The sequence below is a fragment of the Lissotriton helveticus genome, chromosome 8, assembly GCF_964261635.1.
Source record: "Lissotriton helveticus chromosome 8, aLisHel1.1, whole genome shotgun sequence".
NCBI lineage: Eukaryota > Metazoa > Chordata > Amphibia > Caudata > Salamandridae > Lissotriton > Lissotriton helveticus.
The window spans coordinates 1420905626-1420931408 of record NC_136069.1 but is presented as its reverse complement, the minus strand read 5'-3'; the positions used below and the strand labels follow the sequence as shown (position 1 = coordinate 1420931408).

At 43.9% G+C, this 25783-nt stretch overlaps 1 protein-coding gene across 1 annotated transcript in view; it reads right to left on the bottom strand.

Annotated features, from left to right (window-relative positions):
* Nucleotides 1–25783, bottom strand: part of NCAM2 (neural cell adhesion molecule 2) — an 808853-nt gene that overhangs the window by 773423 nt on the left and 9647 nt on the right. Inside the window, exon 2 of the mRNA XM_078658362.1 lies at nt 2301–2444. Within this exon, the coding sequence (XP_078514488.1) occupies nt 2301–2349 (49 nt within the window). The 5' untranslated portion in view covers nt 2350–2444. The remainder of the gene's footprint in view (nt 1–2300; nt 2445–25783) is intronic.

Here is a 25783-nt window from a genome sequence, read left to right as displayed (position 1 = left end):
AACACAACCACTCAGAAGAAAGTCTCTTTCCCATGTACAAAATAAAGTCCCTGAGCCAAGAACTAAGATGGGGCATGAGGAAGACTACAAGAAATGGAGGCCTGCTCCATGGGAGGGAACTAACAATGAAAGAGGATGAACAAATCGGAAAAATAACCACTTAAAAGCACAGCTTTATAAAGGACACTGACATATGAAAAGCAGGGGCGGACTATAAGCCCACAAAATAGAATACAGTATGTCTTAAAGAGACAGCACAAGCACTATTCACGCTTGTCATAGAAACTGGAGCATGAATTTACACCAAACATGGCTGGAAGAGCCGACATTTTATGCAATGGGGCACGCTATAAAATGACAGTACAATAAAAATCAAATCTGACTGGCCAAGACAGAAAAATCATCCAGTCTAATTTCTGTGAACCACATCAGCAGGTTCTCGAACCTATGGAATCTGACTAGCCAATGGATGCAGAAACCTGTTGCTGCTTTCGCCATTTTCTTTGCAAGTGTAAATCCATGTTTTGATAATGCCCCGCATTGATTTACGTTTGTAAATAAAGGCCCATATGTAAATGAAGGCACTCATATATAAAGGTTGAACTTTGCTGTGCAAAGTAGCACTGAGCTAAGGACCTTTTTATGGTTGCATCTCCCCAATGGTACTCCTGGAATCCTCAGCAATTCCACAAAATCTGACATTTACTTGAAAGTCAGGAGCAAATTTTTGATCTTTTTTAAAATCAATGCGTATAACCTGCATTCGAATAAATTGATAGTGTCAGTGCAAAGTTGAAAGTACGCATCAGAATACCAATAGTACTACCTAATAAGATAAATATAAAAATATCTTTATTTGACATCTTATGACATCAATGAGTGCGAACTTGAGAGTCAGTTTGAACAAAATGCCTTTCTGAACCTATACAGCAGTACGAGGTGGTACATAAATGCTACCTAATTGTACTACGAAGCGTAGGAAGTCGTTACCCTAATTTATCATTCTGACAACAAACATATTAAAATCTCGACAGCAAAAAATGTACATTGGGATAAATGACTTTGCATTTGCAGCCTACATTTGTAAAATGCCTTTTTGGGAGAAAAATAAATAAAATCGAAACCTTAAATAGACGTACTATTATGGTGTATATCTTTCTCCTCACCGAGCAGAACGCCATGGCTGATCATTAGCTGCACGAAGAGATCGTTAAAAACACATCAGCAAATGAAAGTAAACTTTACAATATGAATGTCTTCCCAGTGGTCATTCAACTACATTCTAAGGAAGAAACACCGTATGAACCCCATGGTGTTGTTCCCCTAATAAAAGGGAAGTCAGGCGTCATTAGCTCCTCACCCTGCTGTGTGCAGCCACTTGCACAACAATTGTAATGTCTTATTAGCATGGAAAGACCTCATAACATGGAATAATATATATCAACCTCGAATACCATTCAACTAAACTCAGCATGGATTACGGTGGGATTAACTAAGCAGATGAAATGTCGAAAACATAGCCTTTAATTCTTAATGATATTAAAACTGCAAGCTGAAAAGGCCCATGGACACAGCAGTCATAGGAAAAGTATGGGTTCAATGGAAAATCACACATGGTGACTCCGCATGTAAACAGCACAATGCACAGGGTTGTAATTCAAACACAACTAGCTATACATCTCAAGCAGGGCCCAATTAGGGTTGTAATGCTGTAGACAGACTAAAGGCTACATTTGCTAATCTCTTCCCCACATAGAGCCGCTCGTGCATGATCAACCAATCAAACAACATGTTACTGTGGACGTTTGAATTAACAGGATGTGAATTTAGCATCAGAAGCAGAGAAAGTAAAACGCAATAAATCAGAATGGAAGAGCTTCGAATGGGTGCCAATTTTTCAATATTACCTTTGATGCTGGATTGGCTGGAAAAGGTTTTCATTTAAATGATTTATTTGCAAATGTATTTTATGTGGATTACGTGGAAATCTAGCATGGATCAGCTCCTCCATGACCTACATCGCACAACATTTCCACATATGGTAGTAGTGGGTCTAAATTCTATTAATTAAGAGAACAATAACAAAATGGCGCATGCCAAAACCCTAAACAAGGATGTAAATACACATTTGAACAACTTTTGTGGTAGTAGCATGTATATCTTTGGCAGTAATTAGGAGTTGCACAGCATCTTCATTATTCAGGAGAATATTGGTCTGACAAATTTGCATGCATAATACTTTTAGTATTGTGTAATTACTTTCAACTCATTCATTTTTGTAATGCGCACACTGTACTTACTGTCTGATAGACCTGTGATTTCTTCATTGTTATAAAGCCAGCTCACCATAGGTGCAGGTGAACTGCTGATGCGACAAACCACTTCTGCATCTTCTCCTTGTCGAAATTCTTGTGGCGATTTCACTTCTTTGAATGTTAGCTTCTCTAAAATGAAAAATAAAACATGTTACAAGCAGTGTATTTCTTTAACAAACCTTTACAGAAAGTCTCTATGGAACTGGTTGATTAATACTGGTTTAAATCTGGCCAGTGAAAATGTAGCTGCAAGATTTGCTACGGAAATGCATATGAACCTGTTTATGTACCAGTAATCTTTATTACTCATTCGTACTCATATTCTTTTAGTATTACTTATGAAGTTAATCTTACCTTTAGCAGAATATATTTTGAATATACCCCACTCCAGTGGCGGCTCGCATAGGGTGTGCTGCAGGGTGGTGGGCAGGGTGGGGGGTAGTATAGTCGGACATACGTCGGAATGGAGGAAAGTATTACTTTCCTCCGTACCATCGTATATCCAACTTTACTACCCCCCACCCTGCCCTCCCCACCCCGCAGCACGCCCTATGCGAGCCGCCACTGCCCCACTCCCACCCCAAGTTTGGAGCTCTAAAAGGGGCTGACATTCCCAACACCTTTTAAAATAACAAATCCTCGTGCAAAAGGTCATTACATTGGAGAGCGGTTCAGGTCATAATGATTGGTACATGTATGGATAGGACTGACATTACATAAGATTAAAGGTAAGTAAACAAGATATTACCTTCACCTGGTGCTCTTGTTCCAGTCATTATTCAAGAGCAATACCAAAGCTAGGCTAGCTTTTCCAGATCCCAAATAAAATACATAACAAAGCCACTTAATGCAACCCACAATGTAACTTTATTAAAGATTTGTTTTTACACAGAATGGAATTATGAACAGGGACACCAAACCTCCTTCCATGTGTATTGATGATAGCTTAAAGTCTATAATGTTGCACAAACATATTATGCCTAGGTGGCTGGTCTACATATTTCTGAAGGCACCAACTAAACGTCTAACCAAGAGACAAGAAGATGTCTTGTGGAATTTTCCTAAATCCCAGCCAGGAGAGAACATTCAGCCAACTAATAGAATAGTGCTGTGGTGGACAGAAACTGTCTACTGGTGGTCATGGATGAGGCTATACATCCTTGGCCTGCTGCAATTAAGGTGACACAGAAATGTTTTGTCAAACATCACGACTTTGGGTCTAATGTACTAAACACATTTGTGTTTAGCAACCCTGAGATTTGATAAATTACAGAGTTTGTGAATGCAAAAATGTTAGGTACAACGCACTAAACCACTTTTGTGAGTCAGAAAAGCATTTCCACATTTCTGTTTGCAAACCATTGATCAGTTACCAACAACTTAATGGAGGTGGTAACTGATAGTAACTGATTCTCATAAGGGAGTGTGACCTCATCGGACACCTTGCCATTTGTGAATCATGTCTGGCGACCTAGAGGGGAGAAGGCAGCGTTCAAGGTGATCACTGCATGTGGTCCCCGATGTACCTTCAAGAGAAACACATTTTTTTTATACTAGGTCCTTTAGTGAATACAGGCTGCTGTAAAAGATTTTTTTTTTCCCTCTGGGAGATGTTAAAACATGAATGGTGGCGTGCTGCTGGTTGCACTTGGCTGTGTGACAAACTGTGATTGAAGATTTTGTGAAGCGACCTAACAGTACATTGGTCACATTGCAAAATCAGAGAAAAATCCCATAACATTTGGTGTACCATTTGCATCCACATTTAGAGACTTTGTTCAACGCATAATGTTCTTACTAAATACGTTTTTCTAGATGCCACAATTCTTCCTTTGGAGAGGGGAACATTTACTTTCTTTTGCTCCAAACAGCTATGAAGCTATTATTGGAAGAAAATATGGATCATAAAGAAAGCTCACTAAATCTTCCAATATTGAGAAGAAAAGGGAACTGCAGAGCATATCAGGGAACTGTTCAAATTTTTGAGCTGATGCTACTGGCACCAAAATGTTACCTTTCATGGTAAGACAGATCAAATTCGGAGAATCTACAGTCACAAATATGAGTTTTTAAAGAATTTAAGACTAGAGGAAGGTTTGACAGGGGAAGCTTAAAAAGAGGACCAGGTTGAGATAAAGAAAAGCTCTTTAGAAGATCAGATGATAACATCTCCCTTTCAGCTAGACAATCCTGTGGTTCTCTAAATGATCTTATTTTGGAAAAGTGGGACTTCAATGTATAGATCTAAAAAATCAGTTCAAACCCATCCCAAAATAGTGTATGATAGAGGATGAATTACACACCAGGGAATATAAGGAAAAGGACTAAAACTGCTTCTGAAAGGTATTCCAGGGCCTTGCATAGTGTTTTAAAATTGAGAATCTGAGATGTTTTTGAAAAGCCTCATCTGAGTGTTGGGATAATACCTTGTTAGTAACTGAGTCTCTAGTTGGCAGCGGTTTGCACCCTGTCCAAGTAGGAACCACCATTCTAGTCAGGGTCAATCAGATACAGACCCTAAATTAACCTATGCTCACCCTCTGGTAGCTTGGCACAGAGCAGTCAGGCTTAACTCAAGAGGCAAAGTGTGCAAAGTATTTGTGCAAATCCTAAATTACAGTAAATACATGAAAACACCACAAAAATACCCCTTACAGGTTTAGAGAGATAGAGGATATTTACCTGATTAAAGCAAGACCAAAACGACAAATATCCAATAAGTAGAAGTTGAGATATGACATTTTAAAGGTTAAACGTGAAAACAGTGCTTAGAATTCACTAGCGGTAAAAAAGGTTACTTGAGGTCATGAGCGACCCGTGAAAATTTAAAGTTTAAGCGACCACGATGGAGGGCAGGTTGGCCACAGAACACAGGCAGCTGTCGTTGAAGAAATACCTTGGAGGAAGCTTCTGTCTACGTCGAGAGTCTACTGTGAAGTCATCGAGCCACGCAAAGGGGCCCGCCATCGTCGTCGAGCTCCATTGAAGTGAATGCATTGCATTGTCATCAAGCCTTGCAGAGCGTCGTCACCGAGCCATGCAGGCTATGGATTCTTCATCATTGAGCAGCCTCTTCATCGGCGTCGAAGGGCAATGCAGCTGAAATTCTTACGCAGTCGAGGCATTACGTCGGTTTTTACCGAATCAACTGCAGAACCCACTTTTGAGGCCCAGGACTGATGGGGCACATCAGGCAAGGGTAGGACTCACAGATGGCAGAGTCCAGCAGCACCCACAGGATTGCAGGAAGTCTTTTGTGTCCCTGAGACTTAAGAAAGCAGGAGGTGAGCCAGCAAGACCTTGCAGTAACTCTGGGTTCAAGTGAGATGGGTCCAGTTCGTATACTCAGCAGAGTAGAGCTCAGCAGGTAGCAGGGAAGCTCGTCAAAGCAGATAAGCAGTTCTTCAGAAGTCAGTCACCGCAAATTGGCACTCCTTACAGCATAGCAGTCTTTACATCAGGAGAGTTCCTCCCTGGTCAAATAGTGTACTGATTTGGTAGTCAGGGCCCCTGGGCGGTACACCACCTTGAACCGGTATTACTGAATTTGCACAGCCCTTCTCTCAATTCGTGGAGGCCCATTCCTCGCCGTTCCTGCAAAGAGGGGCACAAGTGGTTTGTGGTCCGTCACCACCGTAAATGTGTGTCCTCACAAGTAGTTGTGAAAATGTCGACACGCCCACCGGATGGCCAATGCTTCCCTCTCGATCTGCGTATAGCGTGTCTCCATGGCGGTTAGCGCCCGACTGGCATACGCAATGGGCACCCATTCATCCTGATCATTCCTCGGTAAAAGCACCGCCCAAAGCCCAATTGTGCTCGCATCCACGATCAACTCCGTGGCCGCTCCTGGCTGAAAATAGGACACAGTCGCCCATTCAGCACCGCCTCCTTCACGTCGGCGAATGCTTGTGCTTCCTTCTCGGTCCACTGTCACACTCTGTTCTTTTTGGTGAGTTGTCTTAGAGGTTCCGATATAGTAGCCAAATGAGGAATGAATCGCCACAGTAGTTGGCCATCCCTAAGAAACTGCGCACTTTTAACGGCGTCTGAGGGTTAGCGACCTTTGGGATGACTTCCACCTTAGCCGGATCCACCTGTAACCCCTGGGCCGAGAACCGATGTCCAAAAATCTCGATCTCCTTGGTATAGAACTCACACTTCTTTTGGAGAAGAGTTAGGCCTTGCTTGACTAATCGTTTCAAAGTGGCCCTCAATCTCCCATGGTGTTCCTTCAGCGACTTCGAGAAAATCAGAATGTCATTGCTGACATTGATGACTCCCACTAGGCCTGATCGCGCTTCTCGAACTGCCTCCTGGAACACCTCCTCCACCGATGACACCCAAAAGCTCAGCCTTTTGAAACAATGGATTCCCACATGGGTGGAAAAATTGGTGATGTATCTGCTCTCTTCTGCCAGTACCAACTGGTGGTATCCAGAGTTCAAGTCCACTTTTGAGAACCATTGTGCCCCATTTAAATCAGCCACAATTTCGACAATGGTCGGTGTGATGTGTCTCTCTCGGTGGATAGCCTTGTTTGGCAGCCTCATATCCACGCACAACCTGATGGCCCCAGGCTGTTTCGACTTGGGTGCTATCACCAGCGGCGACACCCACAGCGTAGGACCGGACACTTTCTCAATCACCCCATCTCGCTCCAGCCGGTCCAGCTCAGCTTCCACCAGTGGTCTTAGATGGAAGTGCACCCTACTGTGGCGGAGCGCTACTGGCTTGACAGACTCATCGATGTGAAGCTGGACCTCTACTCTCTTCAGGCAACCCAACCCCTTGAACAGTCCCAAGAATTCTTCAAGAATTCTGTCCGGCTGTGACTGGTGTATGTGCTTCGCAAACATCACCAGTCCCAAATCCTTGGCCGTGTGGCAGCTTAGTAATGAGCCGGCATGATCGCAGGTGACATAGAATCGGGTGGCGGTGACCCTGTCCTTGTACTTCACTTCTGCGTTGATGACGCCCTGTAGTGGAATCGAAGTACTTCATCCATATGTGAGCATTTTGGCCATAGTCGGCATCAACCGTGGCCTCGGGTGGAGCTTCCTGCAATGTGCAGCGTCCAGGATGTTCACGAACGCCTCAGTGTCAATCAGCGCCCTCACGCACAACTCCCCGATCCACACTTGCCATGTAGGCGGGGGTCTCTTGGGGGTGTTCACCCCCCTGATGTGTGAAATGACAAACACATTATTCTCCTTATCCTCAGTGGCCGACAACTGCTGATTGCGACTGTTCCCATCTTCTTCTTCCTGAGCGGTCTTAGTTGACTTCGTGTTTCTCAGTCCTGGGGGCTTACTTCCCCTTGCTGTGTCCCACTCTGGCACACTTTTGAAAAATGCCCAAACTTGTTGCATTTGAAGTATTGCCTTCCTTGGGACGGGCACACTCTCGGAGTATGCGCCCCCATGCCACAGTTCCGACACTCACGATTCTGGTGCCTCCCTTCCTGCCTGGCCCCAGCTCCAGCTCATCGTCCATCAGATTTCTTAAGTGCCTCGACCCTCTCTTCCTTGATAGGCGTCGGGAACACCTGCTGCGCTCCCGCCGACTTCCTCGCCAACGCCGCCTCCATCTCGCCTGCGAGCGCATCTGCCAGCTCATGTGACCTTCCTAGTACGAGCTTCTTGTCCAACGTGATCCCTGGCTGCCGTAATATTAATTTGTGCCACTCTATTCACCTGCACCCTGCAATCAGCTGGGCCCGTGTCTCAAAGGCTCGATCGACCCCCACACACGTGCTGGCCAACTTCCGCAGTCTTGCAAAGAACATGTCGATCGATTCATCAGCCCGCTGTTTCGCTTGTCTCAACCTAAAATGTTCAATATCGGGGTTTACTTGCGGCTCAAAATGGCGGTTCAGGGCCTGGACCGCCTTTTCATAGTCATCACTTTCACCCATATCCGGCAGGTCCTGAAACAGGTCATAAAGCTCATCGCCGGTCTCTCGGGTGGCAACAAAGTAGTTTTCCAGCTGCCCCAACCACTTCTTCCAGCGCGTAGCTACCGTCGAGGGGTCCGCAAGCAGACTGAACTCTGGACTTTGCAGTTGTGCGACTCGGCCGTCCTCCGGCCGCCCCCCCACTCGGGGCAGCCTCCCACCCTGGTTAATCAGGCATCCCTGCTGGGTGCTACACACCGCGCCGCCGGGGTAGGCAGGAACGGATGTCTCTATGGCACTCCCGCTTCACCAGGCCACACTCCCCTTTACAGTGTAGGCCCAAACAGCCCCGACCACTTGGTGCTCCTCAGATCGGCCCGGTGTCTCCTCCACCAGCCAGGTGTCCACCACAGTCTCCGCATCCTGCCGCAACTCACCAGCCCGATTGAAAGCAAGGGCCAGCCTACGCACTAGACACATGGCCGCCCGCGTGGCTCAATCCCGTTCTCGTCTCCAATGTTATACCCCAGATACACCAGAGCTATAGTTTTCCCAGGGTGCGAGCAACCATGGGACTTTCCTGGAAATGCGGTCAGGCCTACAACATCTTCTAGGGAATGTTCAGGGTAGGCCTAACTACTAACAGCAGCGCAAGAATAAGGGACGTCCACACAGGTGCTCTCTCCGTGCCGTCAGCCACGTGCGCTGACGTCGCCCTTTGTTAAATACTCCCCAGCTCGAGCCCGGCCCAGCGAGTTAACTGCAATACAAAGTATAATAGCAGCCGGGTGGCTCACACCAAGCACCACAATGTGGTGGGCTTGCGGCAATAAGTGCTGGTGCAGAGAAACAAGTGCGGGTGCTTAGCACCACCAAGCACTCGTACAAATTATGCAGTGGGATTTCCACATTCTCTCAGTGCAAAAGCTTAGAAACAAGATGCTTCTAAAGTGTGTCACACATAGGTTAAATGAGCATATTTTGCCATGTTCCCATCATTATTCTGCATGGAAAATTTGGCCAAAAATCATTATCCTTAATTTCATATTCCATATTAAAAGGCAAAGTGATCACCAAATGCATTCTTCAAATCTGCAGTTCTGGCATTTCTTTATAAACGGAGGGATACAGTCCAATGCTCTGTGTAAACCTACTGTTTCCTTGTACCCCGGTTTCATCAAGTATGGCAAGGCAATGCTCCTGTAGGGAAGCTGGAGGTCTGTCTCTGACAGGGGTCCCATCACCTCCTTCTGTTTACTTCTTTCCCAAATACTCTTCTAGGTTTGAGACAGGAAACACAAATGAAGATACAGGGAATGTCAGCCCCTTTTATGTCTCCCAGCTGGTAGATGGGGGCGCATCTCAAGCAAATATTGTGATGGGGCAAGGGACATAGAGGCAGTACAAAATTACTTCACTTACAAGCAGAAATAAGGAGCTCCCAATGTAGTGGACCCTTATCAAGCCTACTACACCTCATGCACTGTATTGTTTGCCGCATCACATGCATTTTTAAGGATGTGTGTAGTGATTTATAGTGTCCTCTGAAACACAAGGCTTGATAGTCTCCAGAGAGCTGTAATTTATCAAAGCAATTTGGAAGAAAATGCTGCAATATATTGCTGCAAACATATTGTATTTTCCTATGCCTTCTAACATGTTTGTTTACTGGGCACTTCCATGTTGGGTATTGTTATTATACATATATAAATTCGAACATTGGTGAACTAAAACAAAGCTTTTATCAGGGGCACTCGTAAAAACGTGTGCAGTTCCGGCCACCAACATGACGAAGTAAGTTCTGGCTATCCATGTAGGATTTTAAATAGTTGGGAAATGACATTCATGCAACTGTCGGTTTAGCTTAGCTCTCTCTCTCTCTCTCTCTCTCTCTCTCTTTCTCTCTATTTCCATTTCTTTCTGTTTCTTTCTCTGTCTCACTCTCTACCTATTTATGCCTAATTTCTTCTCTCCTCATTCTCTCTTCGTACATAGCTCTGTTTCTCTTGCTCTCTGTCTCTCCCTGGACTGCCTGTCTCTTTTTCTTTCTATCTCTTTTTATCACACGTTTTTATAGAGAATTCTCAGGCTGTGTAACCTCAATTTAAAGTTGCATATTAGGACATGTTCTGAATGTTATTACTTCCTTATGTGCCTTTACTGAAACTTAACCTTAGAAGGGGTAGTCAGGAGTCGCAGCTGTGATCTCTAGGGTACACCCTGCTACCCCTGACAGTTCCTTTGCAACTGCTGGCCTCAGAGGGGGCAGAATATTTGCCTCCTCTGCGGCCAGGGGTTGCCAAGGAAGTGGCAGTAGTTATTACAGGGAGCAAGTTAGAGGACCCCTGACTACCTCCAAATGACGTCGATGGGGCCCAATATTTAAGAGGTGCTGAGGTGTCTCACATTGGGTTTTGATAGATGGGGGTTAAAGACTCTACATGCAATTGCTCCAGTGCTTAATTTGTGCCTGTGGTTTCCAGTGCTTAGGAACAGCGACTTTTTTTATCAGGGCTGGGTCTACACTGCCACTGCCAAGTTAAATCACTGCACGTCATGTGTCAAAGTAATTGCCAGCTTACTGCAGTGTTGTTCACACTCTGTTACAGTCTCCAGAATCCTGTGGCAAAGAAAAAGAGTGTTTCTGTGCAGTGCTGCTTAGAGAGCGCAGCGAGTCCGATTATAAATCCATATCAATTATGCAAATCAATTTGCTTTCAGTTCAGTCTTGCCGGTAAGCAGGCCACTATTTGGACTGCATTTGATTCTATGAGGCTAGGGGGCTCCGGCGAGCAGCAGGTACGTGTGTAACCTTTTTCTTCCACGGACGGTGGACCACGTCCCCACACACGCACTGCAGTGGACGAGTAGCACCAGTTAGCATGACATCGAAGCAGGCACTTTGAAGCAGCAGCGCAGCAGGCCTCTTAATAAAGGCAGTGCCACAATCTGCCGTAAGTAATAATAAAACTCAACGCTGCTTTTTCTTGCACGTGGTAACGCCCGGTCACCTGAACTGAGTCAAAGGCCATGAGGTACCACAGGTGGTGCCCACAGACCCCAGTACAGGTCCCTACACACCATGTGACACAGTGACAGACGTATGGGTGGGGTCTTTGATGGAAGAGGTGTGGCGCAGCGGCCAGGGTGACTGTCGCCGAACGCTGGGGATCGCGGTTCGATCCCCTGCAACGGCGGCAGGGGTCTGCCCAGCACCATGTGACGCTGGGCAATAGCTTGCTTAATCTTCCCGACGGCCCCTAGGGCCGGGAAACCTACTACGGGTAGCTGTGCGCTCTACAAATACAGGATTATTATTATTATTATTGATGGGGAGATTAGGGCCCTCAGAGGCTGACTCTGCCGGTGCCAATGAAGGATACATTTTGGGCGCCAGTATAGAGGGCGGGGAGGGACAGAGCTGTTGCAGGGCATCAGTGAAAGCAATGGTTCCTTTCCTCCGAGGGCTCTCCCCCTCTCTATTTGAGTCTTCCTCTGGACTCTCCTCTCCTCTGCAGCACCCCTCTTGTCACAACCCCAGCCCACCACCAGAACCCTTCATTATTCATTCGGGTCCTTAGTCTGAGACCTCACTCACATACCATCCACTTGGCCCCTCTTGGGAGGTCTCCCTCTTGCTCAGTGAATATCCATTATCGACCTCATAATCAATGCCCCTTAAGGGTCGCCCTCCTTTATTATGCCTGTGTAGACCTTCCTCTAGGGCCATCACTGTTCTCTCCCTTACCATACCTTCCTGTGGGCCTTCTTCGGGGTCTCCCTCCTATCCAGCTGTTCAGGGATGGTGGCACCATCGGGGGCAATGTGAGGGGTCGGAGCTTCTGAGAGAGAGCTTTGGAGAGAGAGCGCCATGGGGAGAGGGACTGTCACACTGGGACTCCATCTCGTGCCCAGCCTGGCCTCCAACCCGAGCGCAGGAACTCACCCTCCCCACTCAACCACTGTGGTGCTCCACGCCCGCCACCTGAGTGGGCAAGGTTATGGCACAGGGAAAGGTGCATATATCACCAAGCAGTCTTTAGCGTGCCTGCTTCACAGGGTCTGAAGCAGGGCTGTTCATGGCTGGACCCTGCCCGGCATTGAGGACAGCCATTCATTATGTAAATGAGTCTCATTTAGAATGATTATATGTAAATGTGTCTCTGGACAGTTTAAAATGTTGCAGTACCCAGGCTGGGATGGTGAGGCATGCAGTTTGTGCTAATTAAAAACCTTTCAAAAAGGTTGGCACGTGTGAGCCTGATTACTGTAGTAATGTAGGAGGTGTCTAGGCTGCTCCAAATAACACTGGTCTAATATTAACGCTGAATTTGTAGGCCTTTATGTTTTTCTTATGAGTCTGTTGCGAATGTTGTGGTTTGAAAAAACCCAAGGCAGCCTAGTTTTAATTCCAATAAATGCCTGTTTCTGTCCCCCGCGATTTCCTGCCTCTTTATCCTCTCGCTCTTGAAGGCTCTTTTTCATCTCCGCTTTCTCCTTTGGGATATGCTTTTCTATCTTTCTCTTCCTCTTTACTTGGTACATATCACTGGAGCCAAAGGTGAAAGTGAGTGGAGCCAATGACGGATATGGGTGGAGCCAGGAAAGTGGGTGGTGGCCTCCTATGAAAACATTTGAGCACCAGCACTTCTTGTTATACAAATTAGGCACTGAATTGCTCTGTGCTTTATTCCAGCTTTGGCATCCATCTCTGCCGGTTCAACCTGCCAGGGCTCTAACTGTCTGCTTGATGTGTTCAGGAAAGTGAGGAGCAGCTAATACTCTAAGGTGAGATCTATCGATCATGTTCTTGTAGCATATAGCACAAGGCAGGCAGAAAAAAAAACGTAAAAGTAAATCATGGAATCCATCCAGATAGCATAATTCATGCAGTGCCGCAATAATTTTAGCTCAGACTAATCACTTCCAAATGTACTACTAAATGAGGTTTTTACAACAGCTGTAGTATTCCTGCTCACACTATTGACATGTTGCTCCTAAATTAACGTACTAATTTATCTTTACATATTTTTAAGATGCTTCATTATCCCCATTTCTGGGTGTCTGCAAGAGCTATTAAATCACTCAACCTCAATTGGAAGCCCTTTTCAATCAGAAAGCCTTAATCCAAACAATTAATTGTGTCAGTGTATGAGCCAAGAAATATTGATTGGTCAGAATATTTTTGGTCTATTCACTCCTTTTGAAACTGCCAATCGTGATAGACAAAAAATGAAAGAATATCCTGACTTGCCTTCTAAAGACCTTCTCACTCCCCTCATTCAAACTAATGCTGAGCTCCTATGAATAAGAAGTCAAAGGCCTGCTCATGAATAGCTACTGAGACAATAGTACTCTAACCTCACAAACTATTTGGAATGACAATACAACATTGACCTCCCCTACCTAAGATGCAACCTACTTATTGATGTAGGTGTTGATGTCTATTTTCTTTTGTCTTTAATATGCTTCTACTGTTTATGAGAAGGTATCAATTGTGTTTTCCCGCTCAAGCTTGACCAGTAGGCAATGCTGTACAGTGTTCTGATACCCTGCCGGGTCAAGTTCGCACGTCATTAAACTTTTAAAATAAAGAATATTAAAATAAATATCCACCTAGCAACTGATACCACTCTAGACTCAATCTATCTTGGAAAACTGCTCCTTTGTAAATACTGATCCTGAAAGATAGTAAGTGGAAGATATGCTGATGTTCTCATAACACTGGTCTTCTGGATAAACCTAAGGCATGCAGAAGACAACATAGAAATGTCCTTAATGACTCCAAATCCACCTCATACAGCCTCATAATTCAGAGCTGGATCAGACTTTATATTCAGCATCAAGCATGCTATGTTGTCGATGGTTGGACTACCTTCAACTAATACCTTATTCATAAAACTGCAATTGTAAGGTTAGACTTAAAATCCTTTCTCTCATTCTCTATTGTCTTTCTAGCCATCCAGTGGAATACCACCCTTTACTCTTGTGTCTGAGATTACAACTGCTGAACTCTGTCTCCGGTCTCACAAATCACTCAACTCCATTCACTACAAGAATGATCTTGTTTTATAAAAATATTTTCTCAACCCATAGTTGATAATTTCACAAACGTATACACTACAATAACTTCTCACTATAGCAGGGATGTTTGAAAACTGGACTTTTCTCCCCCATCAAAGGAAACCTACACTGGTTGAAATGATACTGAAAAATGTTGACACATTACTAATCTTCCATTTGTTGGCAAAATTATTGAAAAGTTTGCCTATATCCAACCACTAACTCATTTTGAGTAGAACATATATACTCACACTTACCAATCAGGCTGCTGTTCACATCACAATAACTAGTTGACAGGCTCCAATTGGCTGATGATATCTTGAAAGCTGCCAATGGAATGTAACTTGTAAACTGGTGCTTCCAGATGTGTCAACAGCTTTCGATATGTCAGATTACGAGACACTCTTTTCTATTCTATCACTCTCTACAGGCGTACATTAGAGGGTGCTGGAGTTTCTCACATGATGCTATTGTAAGCCCACTTGGGTATATCCAGGTCCTTCTGTCTGCCAGAGCACTGTGGTCCCAAGGGCTCCAAACTGTTACCATATTGTTTGACCTCTGTATGGAGACTCTGAGATGTCACATGGAGAAGAGTAGTGCTTATAGCTATTTGAAATCAATTCATACAAATTGTTATCCATCAGTTTCATCACAGGCTGATGTCCAACAATTGCAGTACTGCCTTTGGCAATTGAAACCTGAACGGCAAAAGCAAGTTTAGAATTCAACCCATTCCAGAATGAATTTTGTCTATTCTCTTCTGGCAAAAATAAGCAACTCCTTTGATCCTGGCTCTCTAGTTAGGGAAAAAGTGGTACTGCTGTTCAAACATTTTTTCAACAAGATCTCTAGGTTTTCCCTTAGACCAGTAATTCTTAACCTTTTGTCCACTGACAACTCAGAGTCCATGATGCCTACTCTGGGGATCTGTAGCTGTTTAAAAAAATTAATATTTACAGATGTAGGAAGTCAGTATACATAAAAGTAAATAAAAAAGTGTGGGAATGAAATTGAAATCTGAGTAGAAAAATTAAGTTGGTATCCTTATCTTGATTTGTGGGAGCAGCACAAGTACAGCCAAAGGAATCCAGCATTTATGATTGGTGGGTATTAGACGTTAGGGTAATCTTCCCCCAACGTTTTGCCTGCTTACCTCCACTCTTTGCTGTATGTTTTTATTGGCCTTGTGACTCTGAGCACTTTACCACTGCTAACCAGTCCTAAAGTGTATGTGTTTCTCCCCTCAACATGATGACCTTGGTGTATACCTGATTGGCATATTTAAGTTACCTGTACATCCCTTGTAAAGTGATATACCATATACCCGGGATCTGTAATCCAAATGCAACAAAGGGGCATGCAGCACTGATTGTGTCACCCACACAAGTAGCCTTTCAACCCTGTCTCAGGTCTGCCAGTGAAGGGCCTGTGTGTGCAGTTTACTTCCACTTCGACTTGGTATTAAAAACCACTTGCCATGCCTTAAAATCCCCTTTTATTACACATAAGTAGGGCTCCCGGTTTTATGGTGTTTATTTCTTTGACATTTCCGTCTGTATTTATCCATATTTATTTTTTGGCAACTTTATCTGTATTAATCCATATTTATTATGGGTTTTGTGGGAAAAATAAAGCTGAAACTGGGATTTTTCTATATTTGTTTAACCAATAAATATGCAGTCATGCTTGAATGTCTGCCAGGTTTTAGTGATATGAACAAATGCAGAAGATAAATCAATGCACTTTTATGAGAATATGCGCATTTCAGTATCAGCTTTGTGCGGATGTATGATGTTACAATGCACACTTTTACAACGCATACCTTTACAACGCATTTTTACACCGCAAAATCCATTACAACGCACACCATTACAACGCATACCATTACAACGAATTCTTAGAAACTACCTTTACAACGCATTCCACTACAACGCATACTACATTTACAACGCATACCATTACAACGCATTACATTACATTGCATATAAGGTAAGTGTTGGATAGTGTAGGGGTTAAAATTACTATTCTAACTCCAGGCGGTGCAACAGTAGGGAAAGTGTTTGATAGTGTAGCGGTTAAAATTACTATTCTAACTCCAGGGGGTGCAACAGTAGGGTAAGTGTTGGATGGTAATTTTTGCGTTGTAATGGTATGCGTTGTAATGACTGCGTTGTAATGGTATGCGTTGTAGTAGTGTGCGTTGTAGTGTCATGCCTTGTAATGACTGCATTGTAAATGCATGCGTTGTAATAGATTTTGCGTTGTAAAAGTTTCGTTGTAATGGTAGTGCGTTGTAAAAGTTGCGTTGTAAAGGTTGTATACCGCTTTGTGCATATCTACTGCTGTTTAATCCTCTTTACCAAAACTCCTTTCTTTTTTAACCCCTTTACATATCAGAAAAGTGTATTTGGAATCACTGAAAAAGCACCCAATTTCCGTTTTTATCCATATTTAAAAATAAATACAGACAAGAAAATAAACGGTGTTCTGTCAGTAAAAACAGAAAACAGGGAGCCTTACACATAAGGCACCCCTAAGGTAGGCCCTAGGTAACCCTAGGTAATAATTAAAAGGTAGACATGCACTTTTAAGTTTGACGGTCCTGGTAATAACAAACAGCTAAATTCATTTTTCACTACTGTGAGGCCTACAGCTCTCACACGCTAGCATTGAGAATGCCCTAAAACACTTTTAGCTGTAATTTCTGATTAGAGAGGAGTAGCTAAATAATGTTTCATATCTTTGTAATGGTATAATGATAAATCCTTTTTAATGATAAAGTTTGATTCAACATCACTATTATCGAAATGCCACTTTTAGAACGCGGACACTACTCTGTTCTTAACTTAACTCTGTGTGCCTGCAACCTGTCTCCAATACACATCTGGGGTGGGTGCCAGCTACAGTTTGTGCATTCCTTCTAGATAGCCACAAATGCAGGGAGGGTGGATGTGGCAGAAGACTCATCTGCATTCTGATAGCTATCCTGGGCAGGAAGGGGGAGAGGGAGATGACACATATGAATCAGCTGTGTCCTGTCCCCACACCAAGGTGATTGTATGTCGGAACCATCTAGGCATTTTTTATACATGCCTTTACAATTTGGTCCGAGCCACAAATGTGTCATTACAATGCATTCCTCTACCATGCACGCCGTTACAACTACTTACCTTCGGGAAAGCATTGGAGCTGGAATAGTGTAATTTACTATACCGTCTCCAGTCTGTGCAACAGTAGAGAAAGTGTTGGACCTAAAGCCCAACAGGGCTTCTTTTCAGCAAAGTCATTGTAACAATTTGTACAGTAAAGGAATGTGTTGTAAAGATGCATCTGTTGTTCGGACCACGGTTTTAAGGTACAGAATGATTCGAGCTGCGGTATAAAGGCAGTTTCTCAGCAAGGGCTAATTACCCCCCCACAGATAGCCTGGCAAACAGGGCTGGGATTAAAGGGGACCTGCGCACTTCAAGGAGTTGCTTTGAAGTCACCCCCACTTCAAATGCACAAATGAGTACACTACTGGACCTGTGAAGAATTCTGCCAGGAGTAAGGACTGCTGTGCTACACAGATTGCCACTCTGCTTGACTGATTATTCCAAGGAATTGCTTCACTGCTGTCCTGATCTGCTCCTGCTGCCTGCTAACCTCTGCCCTGCTGAGTACAAGGACTGGATCCAATTCACTTGAACCCAAAGTGACTCTAAGTGCTAGCCTCCTGTTTTTGGAAGTCTCAGGGTCATAAAATACTTCTTGCAATTCTGCTGGTACTTCTGGCAATCTGTGAGTCCTACCCTTGTTCCAGGTGCCCCCTCCAGTCCTGGGCCTCAAAAGTTGGTTATGAATCTCTTTTACATTGGAACCTACAAATTGGACTCTCTACAACAATGCATTGATCCATCCAAGCAAATTTATCATCAGGGCCTGTTTGAGTCCTGTAGCTGGCCTGCCCTCTATCTCACTCAGCCTGTACTTTGTATTTATCCCGGTCTAGCGTGACCTTAAGTAACCTTTTAGCGCTATTGACTTCTAAGTACTATTTTTGATTTATTCTTAAGAAGATCATAACTCCAGTTCTTCTCATTGGATGTTTGTTGTTTTGATCTTGAGTTACTCAGATAACAATTCTCTATTTTGTCTAGACCTCTGATGTGTCTTTTTGTGGTGTGTTGTCATTGGATTACTATGTGTTAGTGCGGTACAAATTCTTTACACAATGCCTTTTTAGGTAAGGCTAACTGCTCTGTGTCAAGCTATCTAGCTTACCCTGACAAGAGTAGTGTTTCCTGCTCGGACAGGGTGCATACCTCTGCCAACCAGAAACCCCACTTCTAACAGTGGACCCAATTGAAACACTTGCGAACCCCAAGAAGAGCATGCATTTGAAACATAAATAGCAAACTAATATGCTGAAGCCCAATATATCACTTTGTGTTTTAAGAAATAAAACAACACTTTGAAATGCTCCAACCTTCTAAATAAAATGTCAGTTTTTGAATATTGTTTTGTGTGGTGATGTTATCTGCTCTTTATATTCCACATTCTATGTTTCAGCCCTATGGAAAGTGGAATGCAGAGCAAGATATGTTCACGTGGGAGTTCTATGTCTAGAAGTTGCTGCCAGATGCTGGAGATGACTGTGACCAATAAACTAAATTCTTGAGTTTATACATTTTGAGTGTTGTGGTCTTTTCACACTCCCACAATTTGGAAATGATCTGGCCACAGTGAAGAATCCACAATGTGTATTCTGTGTGCACCCATGGACAGTATTTTGTTTGTCATACAAGTATTGTCTAAGGGCAGAGGTGTCAGCTGATTTTTTAAATGAAGGGAAGCACAGGAAACAGGCCAGTGACAGTTTAGCGCTGCATGCGATTAAACTGATTATAAGCCTTTTGGGAGGTTTTGGGGAACCAGTGTGCTGACAAGCACATCTTTGTCACTCAAGTCATTTTATTTTGGTCTGTTGTGGGTCGCACAAGTACTCATCCAGCAGGACAGGCCCGCAAGCTTAACGTGATCAACTGCTGTGAACTTATGGTGTCACAGTGCACAGCGCCCTAAAAACAAATCAAGCTTCACCTACTCTAATGTTGTAAGTGGTTTCCTACATCACAATGCATGCGTCCTGCCTGTGCCACTGCTTCCACAGACTTCATGGTTGCTGTAGCCAACTTCTTCTTTTGCGCAGCTGGTGAGGTGAGCTTGTGATGAGGGGGCAAAGTACGCATGCAACAACACCCTCTGCCATTTTGGTTTGGGAAGATACCAAAGTGTTGCAACCTTCGATTCACAAACTTAAACACTGTGATGTGCACATATGTCAGCAGCGCAATACGTGTAGTTTTTGTTGGTAAGAAATGTCGTAGCATATCTCAGGTATGGATCTGAGATGTAACAAACTGTGATACGCACACATTCTCGTAGTGTATTGTCTCTTGAGATGGAGAATTCACACTGTAATAGGCACACTTTTCCTTAGCATATTGTTTTGTACTGGACAAAATGGTATGTTTTGTGAGGCACGCATATTTGTTCAACACAGCTATTTGAGTACTACAAAAGCACATCTTGGGAACAGTGCACTGCATGTTTCAATCTGTGATGTGCACACATTTCTTCAGCACAGCTATTACTTATTACAGCGGGGTGGGCTCAACATTGGAACAGTGCATATTCTGTTAGTGCAGGAACACTAACATTTATTGCTGTGTTTGCATACCAAAAGTGAGGCAAAATGACGTTAAATCTTTGTTCACCTACTTACTTTCCAGCATAAAACCTGTTTCACACTGGAAAATAACTTGAAATTAGCGCAAAGCAGCGCATAGCCCTGCTTTGCATTACTTAGCACCAAGGGGGCATACCATGGGTGGTTCATGGGCATTCCCATGCAGGCACTGAGCTAGATGAGTCCTCTAAACATTTTACAGCAATCATTTCACCAGTCAGCACATTTCACCTCAAGATAATGCATTATGAATTGAAGCCTACTGATGAGGTTTTCAAATGTGTGTTGAAAAAATTACTATAGGGTTTCTTAGTGGTGGTGATGTTCCAGGATGACATCCTGGTGGTGGGGGAAGACCTGGTCAATAATACCAAACTCTTGCATGGTTTGCTACAATGATTGCAGAAATTTGGGAGTGTAGCCAATACGAAAAAATTTGAATTCGCCAAAAGTAGCATTGATTATTTAGGCAATTTCATATCCAAAAAAGGAGTGGAACCAAGCCCTGCATTGGCCAAATCAATTACAAGAGTTCCTAATAGCAAGGATCAGGTTGCATCATTTCTTGGAGTTTGCGAGTTTTACTCAAAGGTTGTAAAAAACGTCACAGCTAAAACTGCAAACCTGACTGAACTTCTAAAAAAAAGACAGTTGATTGGAGCAACACCTGGCTGGATGAATTTGATGTTCTCAAACATGACATTTTGTCGGCACCTTTTAATCCCACAAGGGAGTGTATCATTACTGTAGATGCAAGTAACTATGGTCTGGGCGCAACACTTGCTAAAAAAAGCAGTGTTGTAATCAAGCTAACTGTGGGTTTCGCTTCCAGGTCATTGAAAGAAAATGAAAACGTCTTTTCTATAATAGAGAAAGAACTGCTAGCTTCTTGTTGGGCTGTGGAATGCTTTAAATGTTTTATATGGGAAGGAGATTTACCATCAAAACGGATCAAAAGCCATTGGTGAATATACTTGGAGGTACTGTAATCAGAGACCAGGTTCCCAGATTGGCCAGATTAAGCTCCAAACTCTCACAGTATGATTTTCAAATTGAGTACATCCCGGGTGGAACTCCAGAGAGGATTAGTGACTATGCTCCCCGGTCAGTTCTGCTGAAATTTCTATGTTTTGTGAGGATGTCTGCAAAGGAAATGTGGTTTCGAGGGATGAGTGGAATGTCAAAATGATTGAAGATGAAGATTTGGAGTGTGTGAGGAAATATGTTAAAGAAGGATGGTCAGGGATAACATTTTGCCAGTAGGGATCCAGAGATTGAGAGGTTGAGAGGAACGGGATGCCAATGAGAGGTGACAAATTCATCCCCCCTCTGGTTTGAAAGATAAGATAATCTTGGTTTGGTATGAGGGTCACCTGGGACAAACTATTACCTTAAGAAAGATCAGGGGAAGCTATTGATAGCCGGGTATGGATACAGATTATTCCACAAGTGCTGAGGCATGTGCTATATGTGCTAACAGCAACAAAGGGAAGAAAAGAGAAGCCGTGCCACTTCAATCAATTGCTCTACCTGATGGGCTATGGTCTAAACTATTGATCGATTTTATAGGCCTATTTTACACTTCACCACTAAGATCATGGTTTGCCATAGTAGTGGTGGATTATTATAGCAAGAGGCAGGAAGTGGACTTCATGGAAGAGCCCAACACTGAGCCTTCATAACATTCCTAAAGAAATTATTCTTGCAGGAAGGATGCCCTAAAAAGATGGTGTCCGATAACGGGGTGCAGTTTGTTTCCAAGGAAATTAGGGAGTTTCTGCAAAAACAATGTGATTGAGCACAAATGCCAAGCATTGTATCACCTTCAGGTCAACAGCCTTGTAGAAAAAAGTGAATTGCATGTTGGTAGAGTACATTCTGTGTGTTGTTCAGAATAAGACTGAATTGAGTAAAGCAGTAGAAAGCATGTTATAGTATCACTGCTCAAGTCCCAGTGCAGTTACAGGTTTGTGTCCTTTTGAAATTATGAGTTGGTGGATTCCTGCATCCAACATCATTAATTTAGTTTTTAAATTAAGTAAAATATTTCATAATTTGTGTTAGAAATGGGGTTTCTGGTTGGCTAGGGTATGCACCTAAGGCAGGCAGATCCCACCACTCCAGTCAGGGCAAGGGAGTTACACACTGAAGTTAACTCCTGCTCATCCCCTTTGTAGCTTGGCAGAGAAGTCAGGCCTATCCGAGAGGCAATGTGTAAAGTGTTTCCGCAACACACTCACACAGAAGCGACACACCAGACACACCAAAAAGAACCTCCACACAAGGTTTTATAAAAAATAGCCTTAGCATTATCTATAAACCCATATTATAAAACAATCACATATATATCACTGTGCAACTAGGCACTTGTGATGTTTTCACAGGGATTACATAAATCATTTGGCCAATTGGGCCATTGTCATAATCATCACAGTTAAGGACCAGTAGCTACTGGTAAGGCTGCACTTCAATTCAATTCAAATATTTATTCGATCTATGTACAAACAGATCATAAAAGCACAATATCATCGGTTAGGTCACAATAAATAATTTATATAAAACCAAAGACCTTTAAAAGATTAGATAAAAAGCTTTTTTAGCCTTTTATTAAAATCAATATTGTGTGTACATTTTAATCCGTAAATATTAAAAATTCATAGCAGCGAGCCCATTGCCCTTCTCTTTCTCCAGCAAGCCCACAAGAAGGATGCTACCATAAAACAGATGTGGGGATTAGAAAGAGCTTTTAAAAAATATAGTGCCACCCTGTATTGCAAGAAATGTTGACACCTTAAGGTTGGGAGGAGAATCCTCACTCTATCAGTGTGATAAAGCCTACAAAACAATACCAAGTGTAGGTCAGACTGGGGAGAACAATTATCGCACGGGCAGGGGCATAAGTCTGCATGCTTATACCTCTTCTCTGGGAACCCGAACATTAGGGGAACAGATTCAGGAGAAAGCGCAACAGAATAAATCTGTGTTGAGCTACTGTAACATGGGAGAGGTAACAACAGCCTTCCTCCAGTCTTGGAGGAATTGGATCGTAGACTGCAAGCGCCTGTAAATGCCTGTTCTTTTCCCTACAATTGGCCTTCTGTGCATAAAGATAAATTATTTGCTGTTTAGAGACTCTGCTGCATAGTGAGGGGTCCCTAAAAAGTTTGCCCTGCCCTATTGCATTTAGTTCCGCCTCCTCATATCTAAGCCATCCAATCCTGCTATGTCTCTCGAGCCCCAGACAATCACCAATTATGCGTTGGGTTAATTTGACAGTTGTACTTCGCCAAATCGAAAACCACAGCAGGATGGGGGCCATTCTGATAGAGTCAGCCAAGAAAGGGAGGTCCAATTCGAGATGGAGAATATAAGAGGGTGATGAAGATGGCAACGAAACCCTTGACTAAAAAAAGTATCTTCCACTTTCTGCATTTGGTCGATTCTTGCCATTCCCCAAACTCCAGCCCCATAGGGTTGCTGCCGCTTTTGTTTTGGCTTCATAGATCTTTTTAATTGTTTCCAAAGGACTAGCTCCTAATTTCTTTGCGAACCCTTTATAGCTTGAAGACCTCTCTCCATGCCCAATGCTCTTTCTGCCACCATTTTGTTCCAGGAGAGCTTGCTATCAAACAGGATCCCCAGGTATGGGAAGGAGTCAACCATATCGATTTACTTTGAGCCTAGATGGAAATATGGCACCTTTTCCCCGTTAGGTGCTTCCGCTATGATAATAAATGACTTAGATTCGTGCACTCTGAGGTCTAATGAGGCCATAAATAAAGAGTATAAGGATCTAAGATTCTGAAGAGCTACCCCTCTTCTAGCAATTAAAACCGCATCGTCCGCGTATGCCAATATTGGGAGAGAGATGTTATCAGATTTTGGCACGTCTAAAGAAAGGCCAGACAGGGCCGCCTCCACCCCATTGGTATAGATGGAAAAAAGGAATGGGGCCTGGACACAGCCCTGTCTGACAACCTTCTTGATCTTAAATGACTGCGTGCATTCCCCTCTTCTGCCATACCGCACAGAGGCTGTGGCATTTGCATACAGCTGGCGAATAAAGCGGAGGATCAGGGGATCAATCCCCATGCCCTCCATCATGAACCATAATTTAGGGTGAGACACACAATCAAAAGCCGCTGACAAATCCATGAAGTCCATGTACAACCTCCCATCTTTGGCCTTCGAGTATTTGTCTACGCAAAGCGAGAGGTTTAGACACTGGTCAACTGTCCCCAAGCCTCAGCGAAAGCCGTATTGGGCCTGCATTAGAATATTGCGATCCTGGGCCCATTCCTCTAATCTGGCTAGCAACAGCCGACCCACGACTTTTGGCTGTTGTGTCCAAAAGGGAGATGGGCCTGTAATTCTTTGGGCTGGCCCTATTTCCCTTTTTTTAAATATTGGGACTATGATGCTATGGTTCCAAGATGGTGGCGGGCCCTCTATTGCTATGCAATTAAAAACATTTGTTATTAGAGGCACCCATAGGTCAAGATCGGTCTGAAAGAGGTCTATTGGAACTCCATCTGGTCCCGAGGCTTTCCCTTGAACACACGCTTCCAATCCTTTTTTCACTTCATACAATGAGAATGACAGGAATCCTTGGGCGAGAGGCAATTTATCAGTTTGGGGAAGCACATGGAGAGTTTGGAATGAAAAAATACTTTAAAAGTGCCCTATCCAAGCAGCTTCCTCTACATGGGTATCCAAAGACGGGGCGTTTGTGTCTTTAAAATATAGGGCATTTATGACCTTCCAAAACTCCTTACTGTCGCATGAGTTTGCCCTTAGCACAACACGCTATGCATAGACAACATCAGCAGTCCACTATAGCAAAATAAACCTGCAAAGTGCACACATTAGCAACACATCCTCATTGTCAATATCGCACACTTTAGAAAAGCATTAGGTATAAATCACATCAACTGTGCACTGTAAGAAACGACTATAGAGTGCACACTTCACCTAATTACATCATGCTCACCGTAGGCATGTGCAGATCACCATTACGATACCTAGGGTGCAGCCCAGACACTGTAACTATAGTTATGTAAGATCCTTAATGGCAATGTTAAGGTACCCTTCCATCAGGGCATAACACAGGCACATTACCCGTTAGGCTACAACTGTCTCCCCCAGTATAGGCTTAAAGACTACCTGCCCACCTATCATGGGGGATGCGTGAATGTCTGGCTCAGGGGCCTCCGTCGAGATCTCGCCTCGCCCTAACCCCACAAAGAATGGCCCTGGTGCCTAGCGCACCAAATCAGGGGCGGGGGATGCAACACGCTACTCAATTCACTTGCCTGAGGTGCCTCCTCTGAGCACGGGCACCCAAGCGACCTCCTCGTGGTGTAGCTGGTCCAGACCCGTACGGGCTCTCTTCAAGGTGGGTCCTCCTGGCTAAGGCCGGTGACTGGCCCTCTTTCTCCTGTTTCCCCGGGGACAGTTTCACGGGCGTGTGAGGCTCTTTGCTCACCCCACGCCTCCCTCGCCGAGGAGGCAGGGATGGCCTCATTCCATGGAGCAAAGCCTCTGTCTGCCTGGCTCTTACCTGCTCAACCGCTCACAGCAGTGGGCCCCTCCACAACCAGGCTTAAACTCTGCCTGACTTACGGCAGCTTAGGGAGCATCCCCCTCGATGGCCTCTCCCCACAGCACGATTTCTCTCTCTGCGCCCACCATACTTGGGAGATTGAGCTTACTTCTTGAGCTCAGTTAATAATAACAATGCACATGTCTGTCGTGCGATAAAGCAACACGAGACCA